We start from the raw sequence: 15,548 nt of genomic DNA on the forward strand, positions 1-15,548 counted from the left end.
TAAACTCGATTTGTCGTTATATCCAATCTCCACTGTACACTTCAATGAGTACACAATAATAGAAAAGCTGACAGGATCGCTTTTCTAAATCATGAAGTGTACGCAGTACATGAAATCACGAGTATGACGAGCTAGCTGTACTGGCTGGGACATACACATTTTCTTTTTGGAAATCCTTTTTTTTCAAATATAGGTGGCGACATCGTAATTATAGGCTAATTTATATTTTATGCCCTGCCGGTATTGCCTGTAAGGAAATTGAGTTACAATGTCCATGTACTAACATATGGCAACGGTTCGAACGGGGCGAATAGCCAAACACAAGTGAACCTTTTGTTTTGCTGCAATGGGCGTTGCGATGCGTTTCCTGCAGGGAACCCTACACATAAACAGCTACCATGATATCCCGTAACTGTTTTATTCTATTTCACGGGGTTGGATTTCATTTACCACCATTGTACTATCGAGTATCGTCATGTAGTTTGTTTTCTTATTGTGATAAACTTGAAACATGGAACGAGCTATACATTTTGGTACCAATGGTTGCAGTTCTCTGGTGGACACACAAGGACAGCCAAGCCAGTTATTTTGGAGTCTGTGTTCTTATAATATTATGATTCACAGCACATCAGCAGAGCTGGCTGGCCAGCACAGTAATAGACAAGTTAAGGTGATAATTTGAATGTTCTGTGAGAATATGAGGTTCACCGTCATGAGATGAATAATTTACAGATTGACATGACATGATTTTATGTACGGCTGATCCTGCCAAAATCATTCAAGGGCTTGTTTCGTGTGCTGTGTATGCAAGTCACGAGCCTACAGATCGCCTTGCTTGCGATCTTGGCATTATTAGCATTCTGATTTCTAGAAATATTATTTAAAAGGTGTGCTAGAACTCAGGTCATCTCAAGATAGTCTGCCAAGATATAAAGTGTCCGGGTACTGAGCTTGTAGTTGTGGCCACTGAACCAGAATTTCCGCAAACGGTAAAGGCCTGAGGATCCGTGCTGATAACGAGAGCGTGTCCACACGGCAGATGCTCTCTATGTAGATGATGCGACATTGCTGCCACCCCAGAACCTACAACAACATGGCAGAAGAAAAGGAGCCAGGCTTCGGAGTTCAAACACATGGCTAGCAGTGTCTACGAGAAAGGGCAATGTTCTACGTGTACAGAACAAGGACACAAGTGACAGCATTTGCCATGAGCGCGCCTTGACCTGTTTGTATACTGTGCACTGTGTACTGCCGACCGGAGGTACTAAAGTACAGCCTTTAGAGACACGGAGCACAGAAGCTACTGGAAGTTGTGACGAGGACTTTTGTACCATTACTCTTCAAAGTCGCTACTGTGGTGATATGACCAGCAGCAAACAAGTCCTTGTATCTAGCATTTTGGCGATCAGACCAGTGACAAAAATAGCACCTAAGAGTGTGTGTGTGTGTGTGCAAAAGAAGCATGGGTGAAAGTTGTCACTGCTTTGACATTGTAGCACTGCAGTCCCCACTGTTGTTTGATATCATGCTCTGCATTGATTGTTTCACTATGTAGTTGGCACTGGGGCTCAAACGGTTAGTCCGATTAACCGATTGCAGACCGGTTACGAAGAATTAACGGTTAACCGATAAAGATAACGGTTACGCAGTAACTTTTCAGTCAATTTTTCAAGTATCAGGTCGTTGCAAAGTATGCACTTTCGCAGGCTGTCGCACGTGTACGCAATTTCTGGGCTGTCAACTCGGTCATATCTGGTCTCTTAGTGTGAGAGTATGTATGAATGAGCATGCAAGAGAATGTACATGTGTGCGTTGTACTGAATAGGGTACATTTTTTGAATGAGTATAGTCAAATATACGGTCAAAAAAGAGTCCGCAGGATTGCCGTGGCTCGTAGGTTATAACCGTTAAACCGACCGTTAGCTTAGCAGTTAACCGTTAGGGGTAAAACCGTGACCGTTTGAGCCCTAGTTGGCACCACTCGCGCTCTCTTAGGTGCTATATTTGTCACTGCTCTGATCGCCAAAATGCTAGATATAAGGACTTGTTTGCTGCTGTTCATATCACCATCGTAACGACTTTGAAGAGTAACGGTACAAAAGGCCTCGTCAAAACTTCCAGTGGCTTCTGTGCTTCATGTGTTAGTTTGTTTTCCTCCAACAAAATATCTAGTATAGTACAGTTAAAAACACATGGCCCGGAAAGCCATGATAGCCACAACCACTGTACGCTGTTGCACTGGCACATTGCTCTTGTCTACATACATTTCCAAGGATTTGCAATATAGCTCACACTGAGTTCTATTTCATTCTCAAGATATAATAGCTGTCTTGCTGTCTTTGGAAAGTTCATTGCGGAAGCAAACAACATTGAAACTGCGGATGTAATGTATGTTTAATGTTCCCATTTATTCGATCTAAGAAATCTCGTTAGTAAAATTTCAATTTGACAGTTGGAAATATCACTAGACCTGCCGTTGGTATATGGGAAATAGTACATTATTCCTTTTTTTTCTTCGATTGGCATTTGAGGGTTCGTGGAAATTGAAGTTTGTTACATCACAAACCCTCAAATGTTCCGCTTCAGAGAAGTATCGATTGGTACATGTACTTAGGGACGGCCCATTACATTAACACCGCACTCACGTTAAATATGTACGCTGCTATGCACAGAGGGACGCATGTTCCAGGGCCATTACACAACAGCTGCAAAAGGACAAGAGGAAATAGAACAGACTGCTACAATAAATTTCTGACTTGAGGAGGCCTTGGTATCAATAAGGACCTGGCTGCCGAAGGCACCCGTTGAAAACCGGAAGGGATCTTGCGTCTATTGGTACCATTGCAGCCCACAAGCAGATGGGGAAATAGTAGTATTTTGGCTCTCCGTTGTCCCAAAGAAGGTGGATGCTTTACAAAAAGCGATATGGGACATATGACGCCTTTATAATTATAATGGTATCCCGACAGGAAAAAAACATCTGGCAAGAAGTTTGTTGTAATAATAAATAAGAAGTTTGTTGTAGAGAGACAAAAAAGAAAATGGTTATTTAACTTGGATACTGAGCCAGTAAGAAATGTAAAATGGAAGAAAAACACATGGGAACGAGTTATGAAGCTGCTAGTATCCATGACTGTAACAAGATAATAAGCAGTCAGAAAGTGCGATAACAGGGCACAAAACTGACAGGCTACTGAGACAACTTTTTGCACACCTGATGAGCCGTCACGAACAATACGGCGAAACGTATGCCGTGTGAAACTACTTGCTATTGTAGTCAACTCGTCCATAATAGTGTCATGCATGAGGGGTACCGTTAGATCTTGGCGTCCGGTTTTGTACAATTCGTTTTCGCAAAGCTTCCCATTCCTTCATCTCTGATAATGCTGACCCATCCAAGTAGGGTGGTGCGTTGCTTTGCTGCTTCAATAGTAGTTAGACCACATTGTCATGTTATTAACTGGTCTCGTCATCGTCCTGTAACATTTGGCATTCTTAGTTGCCGTGGGTCTTAGCTTGTGCACATTTTGGCTGCGCTCACCTTCCCCTCTTCGGTCCTACCTAACTGTGAACCTTCCAAGTTGGAAGGCTGTTGGTTTGCGAACTGGAGATGTGTTAGAGCTAGGTCTCAGGTCGTTGAATGTCTCAGTAGCCTGTCAGTTGTGTGCCCTGTTATCGCACTTTCTGACTGCTTATTATCTTGTTACAGTCATGGATAGCTGCTTCATAACTCGCTCTCATGTGTTTTCTTCTATTTTACAAAATGGTTATTCCCCATCTACTCCCATAGAACGTTTATCTCTGTGATGTGGCATCACAGATCTGGCCCATCCTGGCCTGGGCAAGTCAATGATACCATCATGATGTTAGTGAAGATTTCAATCTGCTGTAACTACAGAGCTGCTGCTCCAATCAACCTCAAACCTTCACCATTGGAATAAGTGAATTTTTCGTTTCGAGTTGGCGAACTGCCCCCTTTTTTTTTTAAACAACATGCAACTGGCAAATACATTTTTCCAGCTCCCATGCCCACTTCACAAACAACCGGGGCGTCCTAATCCTTGAGGAGTACAACTTATTCAAACCAGGAATATGCATACTGTAAGGCCACTAAGGCCATGGTAAAAAATAAAGTTGATTCTCAGGTCATGAACCCGTGAAAATCGGTGCGAGCGAGCGATTTTTTATTTTAGTTCCCACAGTGTTTTTATTTCCAAAGATAGGGATCACACATATGTGCATGGTCACATGACACATGTTCAGGTCAGGGAGTAGAAAAATACCGGTATTTTACTACTCCCTGTTTCATGCCTTTCGCATTCACCGTTTTCATGCTCGCATATGCATGCATAGAAATAAAAAAATTCGTCGGTGCGCCGCCAAAAATCGGTGCGTGCGTACTTGAGAATCAAAGATAATTTTTACCATGGCCTATTAAATATTAACGAAAATTTAACCAACAAAAATCGGGAGATCGTTATCTTTAATCGACGTTAAAATATCTGGTCTTACAGTACTTTTTATTCAGTATGTTGCGTAATGCATTTGGGTGGCTTTTTTCCGGAGCATTTTAGTGCACTAGCTTGACTGATTCAAATCTGCATGTGTCCTGTGGGTCATGTTGACCTTGAGTCAAGATTCCTTGGCAAAGCATATTATGATCCTACCTGCGTTGGCTTCAACCAAAAGACCATAGCCACGGCATAGGCGAGAGCGAACATGGTTGTCACCACTGACGTCAGCCAGCTCTGGCGAACCTCTCTGGCCCGAGGTATCTTCACAAACTGCACATTGGAGCGGCACAACAAAAATAGAGTCAACACACATGTCCAACACCTGGCCTGTTTCCTTGGAACACCGAGGACTTTCATATTAATTTTAGGATGCAGGGCCGGCGCCACTGGTACGGCCGGTACGGCCATGGCCGTACCAAAAAAAAAAATTCCCAAAAAGTCGGTCCACGTCGCCGTGGACGTGGAACCTCCAAAACCGGGGAGAAAAAGTTTTGATGTATGATTTTGTACAGGGAGTCGCCCAGAGTGCAGGATTTGCCGTCTAAATTCCAAAATTTTTTGGGGGAGGACCCCCAGACCCACCATAAGGATGGCCCTTCGGCCGCACCGCTCCGCGGAAGCTGCCTCCGGCCCTGGGATGCCAGGCCATTCACCGCTTACCTCAGTGCTTTCAACCTCTAGTACATACCGAGCATGTACATGTAGATGTGTGTGTGTGTGTGTGTGTGTGTGCGTGCGTGTGTGTGTGTGTGTGTGTGTGTGTGTGCGTGTGTGTGTGTGCTGATGTGTGAACCGCTGCGTTCGTGTCATTCTTGGCATCTCGCGTTCCAAACAGTGGGAGGACCACCTGTCCCATGATCTGCCTCGCTGCATAGATTAAGAATGTGCGCTACAGTGCCAGTTGCTGACATGATTGCCCGTCGGTGTCTGCAGTGGCTTGGCCACATTGCCAGGATGGACGGCCACCGACTTCCAAAGGCAACGTTGTTCTCGTGGCTCCATGCTCCACGCCCTGCTCATGGCCCCAGGTGTCGATGGCGTGATGTGGTACGCGATGACCTCAATGCGTTTGGTCTATACACCGGTTGGTACGACCTCGCAGCTGAACGTGGCGAGTGGATCCAGGCCATCTCGGATGCCATTGTTGCACGGCGCTTACGCCTTGAAACGACAGCTAAGTCAGTATGTTGTGCGGTCTGTGCGCGACTCTTCGCCAGTGAAAGCGGACTTCGCCGGCACAAATGCAGGGAAGCGGAGCGACTGAAGCCGATCTATGAGCAGCCCGGTGCTGTGCTGCTGAAACGTGCCATCGTTGGTTTGCTAGCCGAGGTGGACTTGCCAGTGCACAGCTGCTCTCCCAGCCTTGGTGACGCTCCAGTTTCAGAGATAGTTGCATCTCGCCCACCTGATTGCAGCCAATGTCAGTACCACTGCCACACCTGTGACCGCTGTTTGGAGCAAAGCGGGGCACTGCTGGCACAACTGCAACCGCAGAACATGCAGCTCTGGCTCCGAGCGCCGCACCATCCCATGCCCGACCTGTTCTCAGAAGTTCACACGTCCCCAGAACCTGGCTCAACACAAATGCAAGAAGTAACTCTGCCTGCCTCTTTGAGGCACTGGCAGTTTCAAGGTTCAAGGTTCAAGGTGTGTGTGTGTGTGTGTGTGTGTGTGTGTGTGTGTGTGTGTGTGTGTGTGTGTGTCCATCCAAATAGTTACTACAAGTAGACAATTATATTTATACCACTGCAAAAACTGTGTGTCTAAGATACTGAAATGAACTGCATGACGTACATGACTGTAGTAGCATTACAAGCACTAGGAAGCTGTACAGTGAGTGTGACAGTTTGCTTTGCTAGTTCACGAGGCCGGATTACATTTTGCTACCACACTGAGTCCCACAGTAAGAAGCTATATGGCTACCTGGTCATCAGGATGTAGGACAAGTAACTAATAGTTTGATATCTTGAATTCCCAAGCCCCCATGATCATACAGATGTACATTATACATGTACTTCCACTCTTGCTGGTAAGAGTGGACGGAAACCTTCGGGAGGGGGATTTGATGGCGTCATCGTGTGAATAGTCATTGATGAAAAACATGAATAAATAATAACAATGGTCCTGATGACTTGGTGAGAGCGGCACAGGGAAGGTCAAAGTGCAGACTCAGTCAGGGGAGTTTCTACACGTTGGAATATCCAAATTGGAATGGATTGGTCTTCCAGACCCACCTACAACTACAAGCCAATGTTTTTATGCATGACTGTACTAGTAAAATTATGTAGTGTGGGTAGATCTATGTGATCTATGTCATTGTACATAAGTCAGTCATAAGACAGTATGGGTCGGTCTGTACCTGTACCTACCAGTCCTGCTGTACTCTACACTGTACTACACTACAGATCAGTGGTAGATCTACTCAGGACTACTACTACAGTACTAGTCAGTAGATCATGGACATGGTAGATCTACAGACCAGCACTCAGCAGTACTGTACTACTACTGAGTACTGTACTAGGCAGTACAGTCCGTCATGCATGTAGACACTCCAATAATGCCATCGACTCAAGAAATGTGTAGACCTACAACTGATAATATGAGCAGATCTACCAGTACTGGCAGTAGTACTAGTAGTACTACTAGTACTAGTACTAGTAGTAGTAGTAGTAGACCTACTACTGTACTACTAGTACTAGTAGTAGTAGTAGATCAAGGAGTATGATGCCGAATGCCAGGCCCATACTTGGCCATAGTGCACTGGGCCATAGCCTCAGGCATATTATTATTATGCATAGCCATGCATACTCCATCGCATAGGACCATGCCATACCGCATGCCAGCTATGCGCGAAGGCATGAAGACTTGCAGTCTCGTGCGACTAACAGTGACACTCACACTAGTTGCGCACTGCACAGAGTCATCCGAGCATCGACAAAAATGCTGCAGCCACAGACTTTCTAGACTCAGTTCCTCAGTTATTTGGCTCTCTGCTCAAAATAGTGCGACTGCCAACCTACAGCTACAACTACGCAATGGATGAAGAAGACCCCGCACAGGGTCCCGGAGTCGCCGAGGCAAAAAAATTGGGGAAAGTAAAATTCGGTACAGCTACGAAAGACGCAGTGATAGCGATAGGTACAGAAGCAGCAAAACCTTCTTTTCCTCTCCATCCAGGTAGCCCTGCGGCTGCAGAGTCGTTGAAAATGCAGCGAACTGGTGCGGAAACTACTGCCACAGCCTCAACAGAGAAGTCGAAAGCCGCGCTAGTCGACAGTCAGCAGTCAAACCGAAACGAAAGGCAGAATAACGCCAAGTCGATCCCTCAACCAGTTTCCATCAATGCTAACACCATCCTCACTGCCGCAACGTCGGCATCGGCGGCTGGTTCCAGCATCGTCATTCCCGTCGAAGGAGCACTAGGGGCGGACATGGTGAAAAACTTACTGCGAGCTCAAAGCAGCAACAGCAGTGGCAGCAGCACCGCTCTGGCGCAGCTAAGCAGTGCTCTCAACATCAGTTCACAACAGTCAGTCTCGGGCGGACCAGCACTGGCGGCAGCAGCATCGGTAGCGCAGAGCCATTCAGGACGTTTGAATATTCATCAACAAAAGTCGCCTGGCGACACCCTTGAACATTCATCAGTCCTGAGCACGGGCACCGCTAGCGCTGCTTCACATCATGCTCACGCAGCAACAACGCCAGCGACAGAAGCAACGACGATCGCAAGTACTGCCGAAGCAGCTACAAATCCAGCAACGGCATTTGCTACGCTTGTGGAGTCCGTTACTGCAGCGGCTGGTGGTGGTGGGAGCGCCGCTAGTAATGTGCAAAGAGAAGTTCCTCCTGTCAACCTTGTGTTCCTAGTTTCGTCCACAGCGGACACGGCCTCGTTGGCCAACATTCTAACGTTAGATGGCACAAGCGGAATATCATTTGCAGGCTTTGAGCAGCCTGTTCCAATTACGATCGCCCCAAACGCAGAAAATGAACCATTTCCGAAAGCAGCAAAAACTAACACACCACCACCAACATCAGCTCAATCAGTCGTGGCAGGGAAAACCTCCATGACTGTATCAACGCCTGAGCCCGAGCCTCAGCAACATATACTACCTGAAGCCATAAAGGACCTGGAAGCCTTTGTTGAACAGTTCAAGGAGCGCCGGGCACAACTTGGCTACACTCAGACGAGAGTTGGAAAGGCCCTGGCTGATATTCATGGCTCAATGTTCAGCCAAACAACTGTGTGTCGCTTTGAAAATATGCAGCTCAGCTATGCCAATGCTCTCAAGCTGAAGCCGTTGATCAATACGTGGATGCAAGAAGCAGAGCCAGTGCCAAAGTCGCGCGAGCGGAGAAAAAGCAGCGCGCAGTCGCCTGCAGTTACACCAACTGGTGATCGACAGACGGCGGCAGCGACTCCTGCTCAAGAGCTGGCGACGACTAGCACAGGCATCATTGCCAGTACAGCCGCCACGCCGATGGCAGCAGCTACCACAATTGCTACTACTAGTGATGGGACTGGTACCAGCAGCGTGTCTACTGCAATGTCAGCGACAGCAGCAGCAGCAGCAGCAGTTGCAGCTAGTGGTATTGGTATCCTTGCAGGTAGTACATCACAAACTACATCGCCTTGTGCAGCTGAACTACAAACTGCCAGCTCTTCAGTCACGACACCAGCAGAAGCACCAACAAAGCGGCGATCGAAAACTGGCAGTCACAGCCACCGTGCCTCAATTTCCAATGCGGCACGAGCTGTCCTGGAAGACCTGTTCAAAAAGTACCCGAAGCCGACCCCAAAACAGTTGGAGGAACTGTCGGCAGAGCTTGACCTGCCGAAAAGCACGGTGCGAATCTGGTTCTGCAATCGTCGTCAGCATGGCAATCGCATGAAATCTATCATGTTCAAGAAGGGCATGTTGGGTTAATCGAAAGTACATTCGTTTACTTTCTTTCTCCCGTCTTGTAAGTGTGCTTCAAGAAATTCGTACTGCTTTCAAAGGAAGACTTGCATATTCTATTTTCCACATTTCCGTTAAGGCATGAAGCACAAAGCAAACTCAAGGCAGTGCATAGTTAAGGAGGAGGACAGGAGTAGCTTCCATTCTACAAGTAGAAACCAGCCACATATATGCAGTGGTTCAGTACTGCACGTAGCACATCAGTATGGCTTTGTCTCGAAAAGACGTCCCTTCACGGGCACTCGTATTCGTGAAGATTAGTTGCATGTGCGAGAGATCAGGCTTACAATGCATGGTCGGCATGATATTTGTTGTAAGGTTTTATATCATTACATGAAAGAAGTGGCTGCAGTGGAGCTTGCGCACCTTAAGAAACATTTTGTATCATATCTAAGGCACTATCCTTCTGTGCTGTGTTCTGTGGTAGGTGTGAGCTTTGCTGCATACAAAATAATGCGTTTCAGGTTACGACGAGTGAGCATTGACATAACGGTGACATTCTAGTCCACACGCATGGCAATATGGTCATTCTTAGAACAGGCGTGCTTGGTGTATCTCAGAAGCGCAGTGTTTTGCTAGCATACATGTGCGTGTGCGTGTGTGTGTGTGCGCGCGTGTGTGTGTGCGCGTGCGCGCGGGGGTGTCTGTAGGTCTGCATGCACGCATGTGGCTGAGGTGTGACCAGTGCATTTCTAGCCTGGATTTTGGGCACAGTCTGCTGCTTGAGTGACATAAAAAAAAAGATGATACTTGTTTGGCACCTGCAATGACCCTCCTGTCCCCAGCTGTTTGACATCCCACCCTGACACAGACAAGAAGATAGCCATGTTTGATCCTAGTTCGAACCAGAGAGTCGTGATATACCGCAGTATTTTACGACGCCAAACCATTCACTGCTCCTTGGTAGCTGGCACAGTATGAGTAGGGTATTGCATGATTCCGAGGTGATTACTCTTCAGCGCTGCGGGAATTTATGGAAAATAATCACATGAAGATGCATCGCAATGCTGTATCCTGTAGAGGCCACCTATTTTGCTGGATAAATCTGTAGGCATTTTACGTGTGTACTGTACAAGCAGACAATTGAGTCGGTCTACAATTTTGTCCAACTCCAAAGAAAAAGAGTTCGTCCGGTTGAAAATTTCGTCCAGGGACCAATAAACTTACTGAAAAGCTGGACAGACGACGTAAAAAAAGTCTGTGACTCTGTGTACACTCTAGTGCGGGACACACATACGCACGCAAACAATTTCAAACGTGTTCGGATCTAGAGTGTGCATACCCGGTTGTGTACCGACGCATTTCCAAAAGTGCAGCCAGAGGCCGTGTACGCGTAGTCCCCACTGTTGTAGAGATAGTATGTGTGCATACAGGTATAGTACAACAGCAAACACGGCTAGTACGCGGCAGTGGACAGCACAACAGCACAAATATGCAACAATAGCTACTAGCTAGCACACTTAGCCTCTATATTCCCAGTGCTCTTACACGCATATATTGTTATTCATGGCTAGATCTCATTGTTGAGGCGCATTTCTCTGATGAAAATCTCTTGAAAATCGATTAGGAAATTGCAGTACTCATATTTATTCTTACATTTTGTTCTTGCTACGTACTGTCGTGAACATGGAAATCCAGGGCGCTGGCCATGCAGCCGTGAGTACTAGGCTTATATGCCGGCATAATTTCGGGAATTATCGGTGTGATTTTTAAAACGGGAATTATTGGCAATTTTGTGGAATAATCAGTAACATTTGAACAATGCCCCTCTTTTTTCAATTTTTTCCACTTATAACACCCTGATTTGTACCAAAAAGCTTGTGATCCTGCAGTTGTTTGCCCTGTCTTTCAAAAAAAGAAAGAAAAAAAAGCTTCCAGCCGTGTCTCATGCGAACCGTGATTTTGTTGCCCGTAGAAGTGGCAAAAATACCCGTACGCGGTACGGTATCTGCAAAAAAGGGAAGAAAAAAAGCACTATTGTGAGAATTATTGGTGAAATTACGGGAATAATCAGTCAAAAATTTGAGCAATGCTCAAAGGAATTATCAGTAAAAATACGAGCATACTCCACGGAAGCCTAGTGAGTACCCATACAATCAACACGTGTACTCCAACGCAGGGTTCTGTACGCACTGAGGGCGCTGGCCCCGCGCCAATCGACCGGATTTCCATGTCCACGACGGTACAATGTCCGCCTCGCTAATTCTTGTGATTGCTATAATAAAGATCTTGTCTCCGCGTCGCCTAGCAGCATGGAAACGCCAGAATACCCTAAACCCAGAAACGTTTGCGCCGGTTTTAGTTTGCGATTTGCGAGCACAGATAAATTTGCACCTGGAGATGTTTGCGATTGGAGTCAATTTCCTCAGTTTCTTTACTACAGTTCTACGTTTCGTGCCGGCGTACTTTTGCGATTTCACACCCATCGTGAGAACCACAAAGTATTCCGGATCGCAAAGGTTTCTGGGTTCACAGTAGCAGATTTCACGGATTTAATTATCGCCGTCACAGGCAGACACGTCCGGTGAGAAAGCAGGCACATGAACGAGCCGGCAGACATGTCCAGGGATAGGCATTCGACTATGGTCAAGGTAGAACTTCGTAACACGTGACAAACCCAGTGCTGCCAAACCGTCCGATTTTTCGGACAGTGTCCGATTTTTGAAGGCTCTTCCGAAAACCGGTCCGAAAGGGAAACGTCCGAAAAGCAGCCAAAATGTCGGAGATCATTACTTCCCTATGCAGAAGTCCTGTACTTTCACTTTTCAGCGCAACTGAAGGCACAAATCACTGACTGTACATTTGCTTCTAAAAAGGCTATCGCTTGGCTGACAATGGCTGTGGAAGTGCAAAGTAACATGCCTGGATCAGGCTGGATGGCATGTACGCTGACAGTCTGTACGTACAGAGTCAGTGTGCGACCACACTCATCATTACAAAATTCAGGACAACTCCGGGGTTACCATGGCAACGAAGCGAATTTTCATGGCGTTTTAGGCGATATTTTGAATTCTCTGTAAAAAAATGCCGAGGACAAAAATTCGCACCATGTGCCCAGCCTTGGCGGTGAAGGGTGTCCGATTTTGGGCGAAAATTATTTGGCAGCACTGCAAACCCCATCCACATGTTCGGTCACCGATCCATGATAGCTACAGGCCTGCGTACGCAAACCTGCACAGGGTAGAACTCTTTAGTCTCTACCAGCAGTGCAGCGGTCACTTTTCACTACGTAAGCTATTGTCGCAGCACTGGATAGAGATTACACTGGCAGTTGCACACTCTTGGGGGTTATGTGCTCTTGCTACTAGGGATCTAGATCGTTATGTTTACCTGACCGTAAAGTTTAAACTACCAGTATGTGGTCTTACAGTATTCAAATCTATTCGATCTATCAGTGCGTCAAGATTAGTTGATCAGGAAATTTATAATTCGAAGGTCCGATATCACAGCCGACCCGGTGGATGAATGTGCCAGGACATACTCAGAGGAAGTACATGATAATTATGTGTAAGCACTGCTATGAGGGTAACCTCACTGCTACCAGCAGTATTGGGCCAATGGCAAAGGAGAGGCATGACACTCTGGAAAATAAGGACGTCTTAGAAAACACGAATCTATCACAGTAATATGGATGATAAAGAAAGTGTCTGCTCCATACGTCGGAGCTCGCGCTCAGTCCTGCCGACTGATTTAACACTTGACTGACCCACGACTGCGTCTGGAGCAGACGAGAAGCCCGTCGAACCTTCTAATCGGCAAATGGCACATAGATAATACGTTAGTAGATTGTTCGCTTGTTCGTTGAATTGGCAGTTGAGTGAATATCCGCTTGTGGAAATCGTGGATAGTAACATCTCTAGCAGCTACTACTACATTTGCTAGTTACAGAACAAATGCTGCTTGAAGTTCTGTAACCATGGGTAGCTTGCTTGACATGGACGAAGATCTGGTTTCATTGGCCTTGTCCGATGAGGACTTTGCAGATGAGCTTACTTGTTGCTCACTTGCTCTGGATACTGCAACGAAGAACTGCGGCAAAGAGGCTGGATTTGACGAGTTATACGCTCCAAGCGGCCAGGCAGCATTTTCTTCTCTTCCTGGCAGTACACGTCCTTCCAGGATGTGCTGGGTGCTCTCCAGCAATCTGCGGAATCTGGCACTGGCGATACGGCCTATTACAGGATGAAGGTGAGCTTTGGTGGAGGAACAATAAGCAGCTGGTTGACACAATATTCTTCCTCACCACCAACATACTTGCGTTGCGAAGTGGTGAGGAGCATCATGCCCATGCGCTTTGGTCGGGCAAGCCAAATCCAGCTCATCGAGGATAACGAGCAACCATACCCCCTACACATGGTGGTCTTCAGGGACTACCACCGCGATCTCAAGACACGGAAGCACACCCCGAAGACAGTGAAGGCATGAGATAATCTGCAAGGCTCAGCGCAATGCTCTATCTCACTGTGTTCAAGACGTGCACTGCCAAGCGCCCAGCTAGCACTGAGTTCTACCTGAAGCCTCCACGGCAGGCAAATATTGTATTCACAACCAATAGGCAAAAATACCCTGCGCACCATGGTCGCAGACATGCGTTCCCGCGCTGGCCTCAAAGCCTAATGGTATAACTATGAACCATCCCCACCGCTGGCGGTGTGCTACGGTGCTATACGATGAAGGTCTTGATGAATAGCTCGTCAAAGAGCACACAGGCCACCACAGGCCGTCTGTCCGGGCTTACAAGACAACTTGGCACAAGGGCAAGATGTGGGTTTCCGGTTATTATACTCATTGATAGTCAGCAGGACACATCCGAATTGAAGAAGGCAGAAGTCACAGAGCCTCAACGAAAGGCACAGGTCTAGCCCAAGTTAGAGCTGCTAGCAGAGCTTTACGGCAAATTAACAGCTAACGAGCATGATGAGCCACCTGCAAAGAAGAATCCTCTTGCAAGCATCGGTAACATTAATGCAGAGCAAGGTTGAAAGTTGAAACCCTCGCGTAAAGAGTGTTTCGAATACTGTACAGGGTTCAGCCATAGCATAATGATTGCAAGACTAGTGGGTCTACCTACCAGGTCGTCGGGCTGCTCCAGCACCTTCTTGCAGCTCATAGCGTCACTGCTGGCGACAACAAACACACGGTGTTTGCCTGCGATGTGCGGCAGTAGTGCCACCATCTCCTTTGTGTGGCCACCTGGATAGAAGAGAGGAAGCAGTAACATGTCACATGATGTGTCATCTCACACCATACGACATGCATACACACATTTCACAGGTATCAGAATGAAAATCTAGGTTGCCTGCTCACTGCATGTGAGTTCATTTTTCTTCTCAGTGTGTTTCAAAGGGAGGGGCGGGGGGGGGGGTTCCAATCTCGGGCTCCGGATACGTTTGTGCATTCATTCACTTGCCTATAACACTGTATGCTGGCTTAGTACTGCTTTGTTTTGCCCTGGGAAATATTGATGTGACTCGGGGCGTACATGTATTGATGAGTACTGCACAATAGGGCTTTGAACAATAAATTGGATTTCGTTTGTATACATTGCACTTTTTTGAAGTTTTTTCGATCGTATGTCGGCCTTTGATATAATTATATCAAATGTTGCCCACACTATTCTTCAACTTCTTCAGTTTCTTTTTGCCTGCATTCCAACTGGTCCGAAGCACTTGGAAACCTTTTGAAATGTTGATTGTGAGTAGCCTGAAACTTGTTCTTTTCTCGAGTGTGATTGCATTTTCGTCTCCAAGAAAACTACAGGATTATATCCCAAGTAATTTCTTCATTTCCGAAACATGCACCTATACGTGATACTTACCAGAGCCAAGAACGATCATTGTTCTTCCACTGGAAGACATGACGCTTTCAAAGGGATGCACACCTGCTCGAGGTAACCAAGCTGGCTTCCCTGGCACGAGATTTATAAACAATCCACTAAAAGATCATGAGCATCTACTGATCCAGCACGTTGGTACACCATGCACATGTAGCTCTGAACACAAGACAAATCGGACAACGTGAGGCAAGATGAGCTGAAATGACAGGAAGATTGTTTTGCTGCCAAATGTGGATC

The 15,548-nt window shown here is 46.5% G+C and overlaps 2 protein-coding genes across 2 annotated transcripts; one reads left to right on the forward strand and one right to left on the reverse strand.

Moving 5' to 3' along the window:
• Window positions 1-583: 583 nt before the first annotated feature.
• On the reverse strand, window positions 584-15,540 carry LOC135804408 (UDP-N-acetylglucosamine transferase subunit ALG14 homolog). Its single transcript, XM_065318276.1, has 5 exons — window positions 15,294-15,540; window positions 14,547-14,668; window positions 4,668-4,784; window positions 2,646-2,705; window positions 584-1,083 (listed from the first exon to the last, which is right to left on the reverse strand). Exons 1-5 carry the CDS (start codon window positions 15,331-15,333, stop codon window positions 910-912), a joined length of 513 nt encoding a protein of 170 aa, XP_065174348.1. The 5' UTR covers window positions 15,334-15,540; the 3' UTR covers window positions 584-909.
• Window positions 7,414-10,058, forward strand: LOC135804407 (POU domain, class 3, transcription factor 3-like). The gene has a single exon (XM_065318275.1). It carries the CDS (start codon window positions 7,550-7,552, stop codon window positions 9,440-9,442), a length of 1,893 nt encoding a protein of 630 aa, XP_065174347.1. The 5' UTR covers window positions 7,414-7,549; the 3' UTR covers window positions 9,443-10,058.
• Window positions 15,541-15,548: the final 8 nt, after the last annotated feature.

This window comes from Sycon ciliatum, chromosome 1 (assembly GCF_964019385.1).
Source record: "Sycon ciliatum chromosome 1, ocSycCili1.1, whole genome shotgun sequence".
In the NCBI taxonomy this organism is placed as follows: domain Eukaryota; kingdom Metazoa; phylum Porifera; class Calcarea; order Leucosolenida; family Sycettidae; genus Sycon; species Sycon ciliatum.

Bases quoted from the DNA above. Each gene is read 5' to 3' on its own strand.
- LOC135804407 (XM_065318275.1), top strand. From the start codon at position 7,550: ATGGATGAAGAAGACCCCGCACAGGGTCCCGGAGTCGCCGAGGCAAAA.
- LOC135804408 (XM_065318276.1), bottom strand. From the start codon at position 15,333: ATGTCTTCCAGTGGAAGAACAATGATCGTTCTTGGCTCTG. The intron at 14,669-15,293 runs GTAAGTATCACG...TCTTCTATCCAG, and splicing joins AATGATCGTTCTTGGCTCTG to GTGGCCACACAAAGGAGATG. The intron at 2,706-4,667 runs GTAGGATCATAA...GTCCTTTTGCAG, and splicing joins TTTGGTTGAAGCCAACGCAG to CTGTTGTGTAATGGCCCTGG.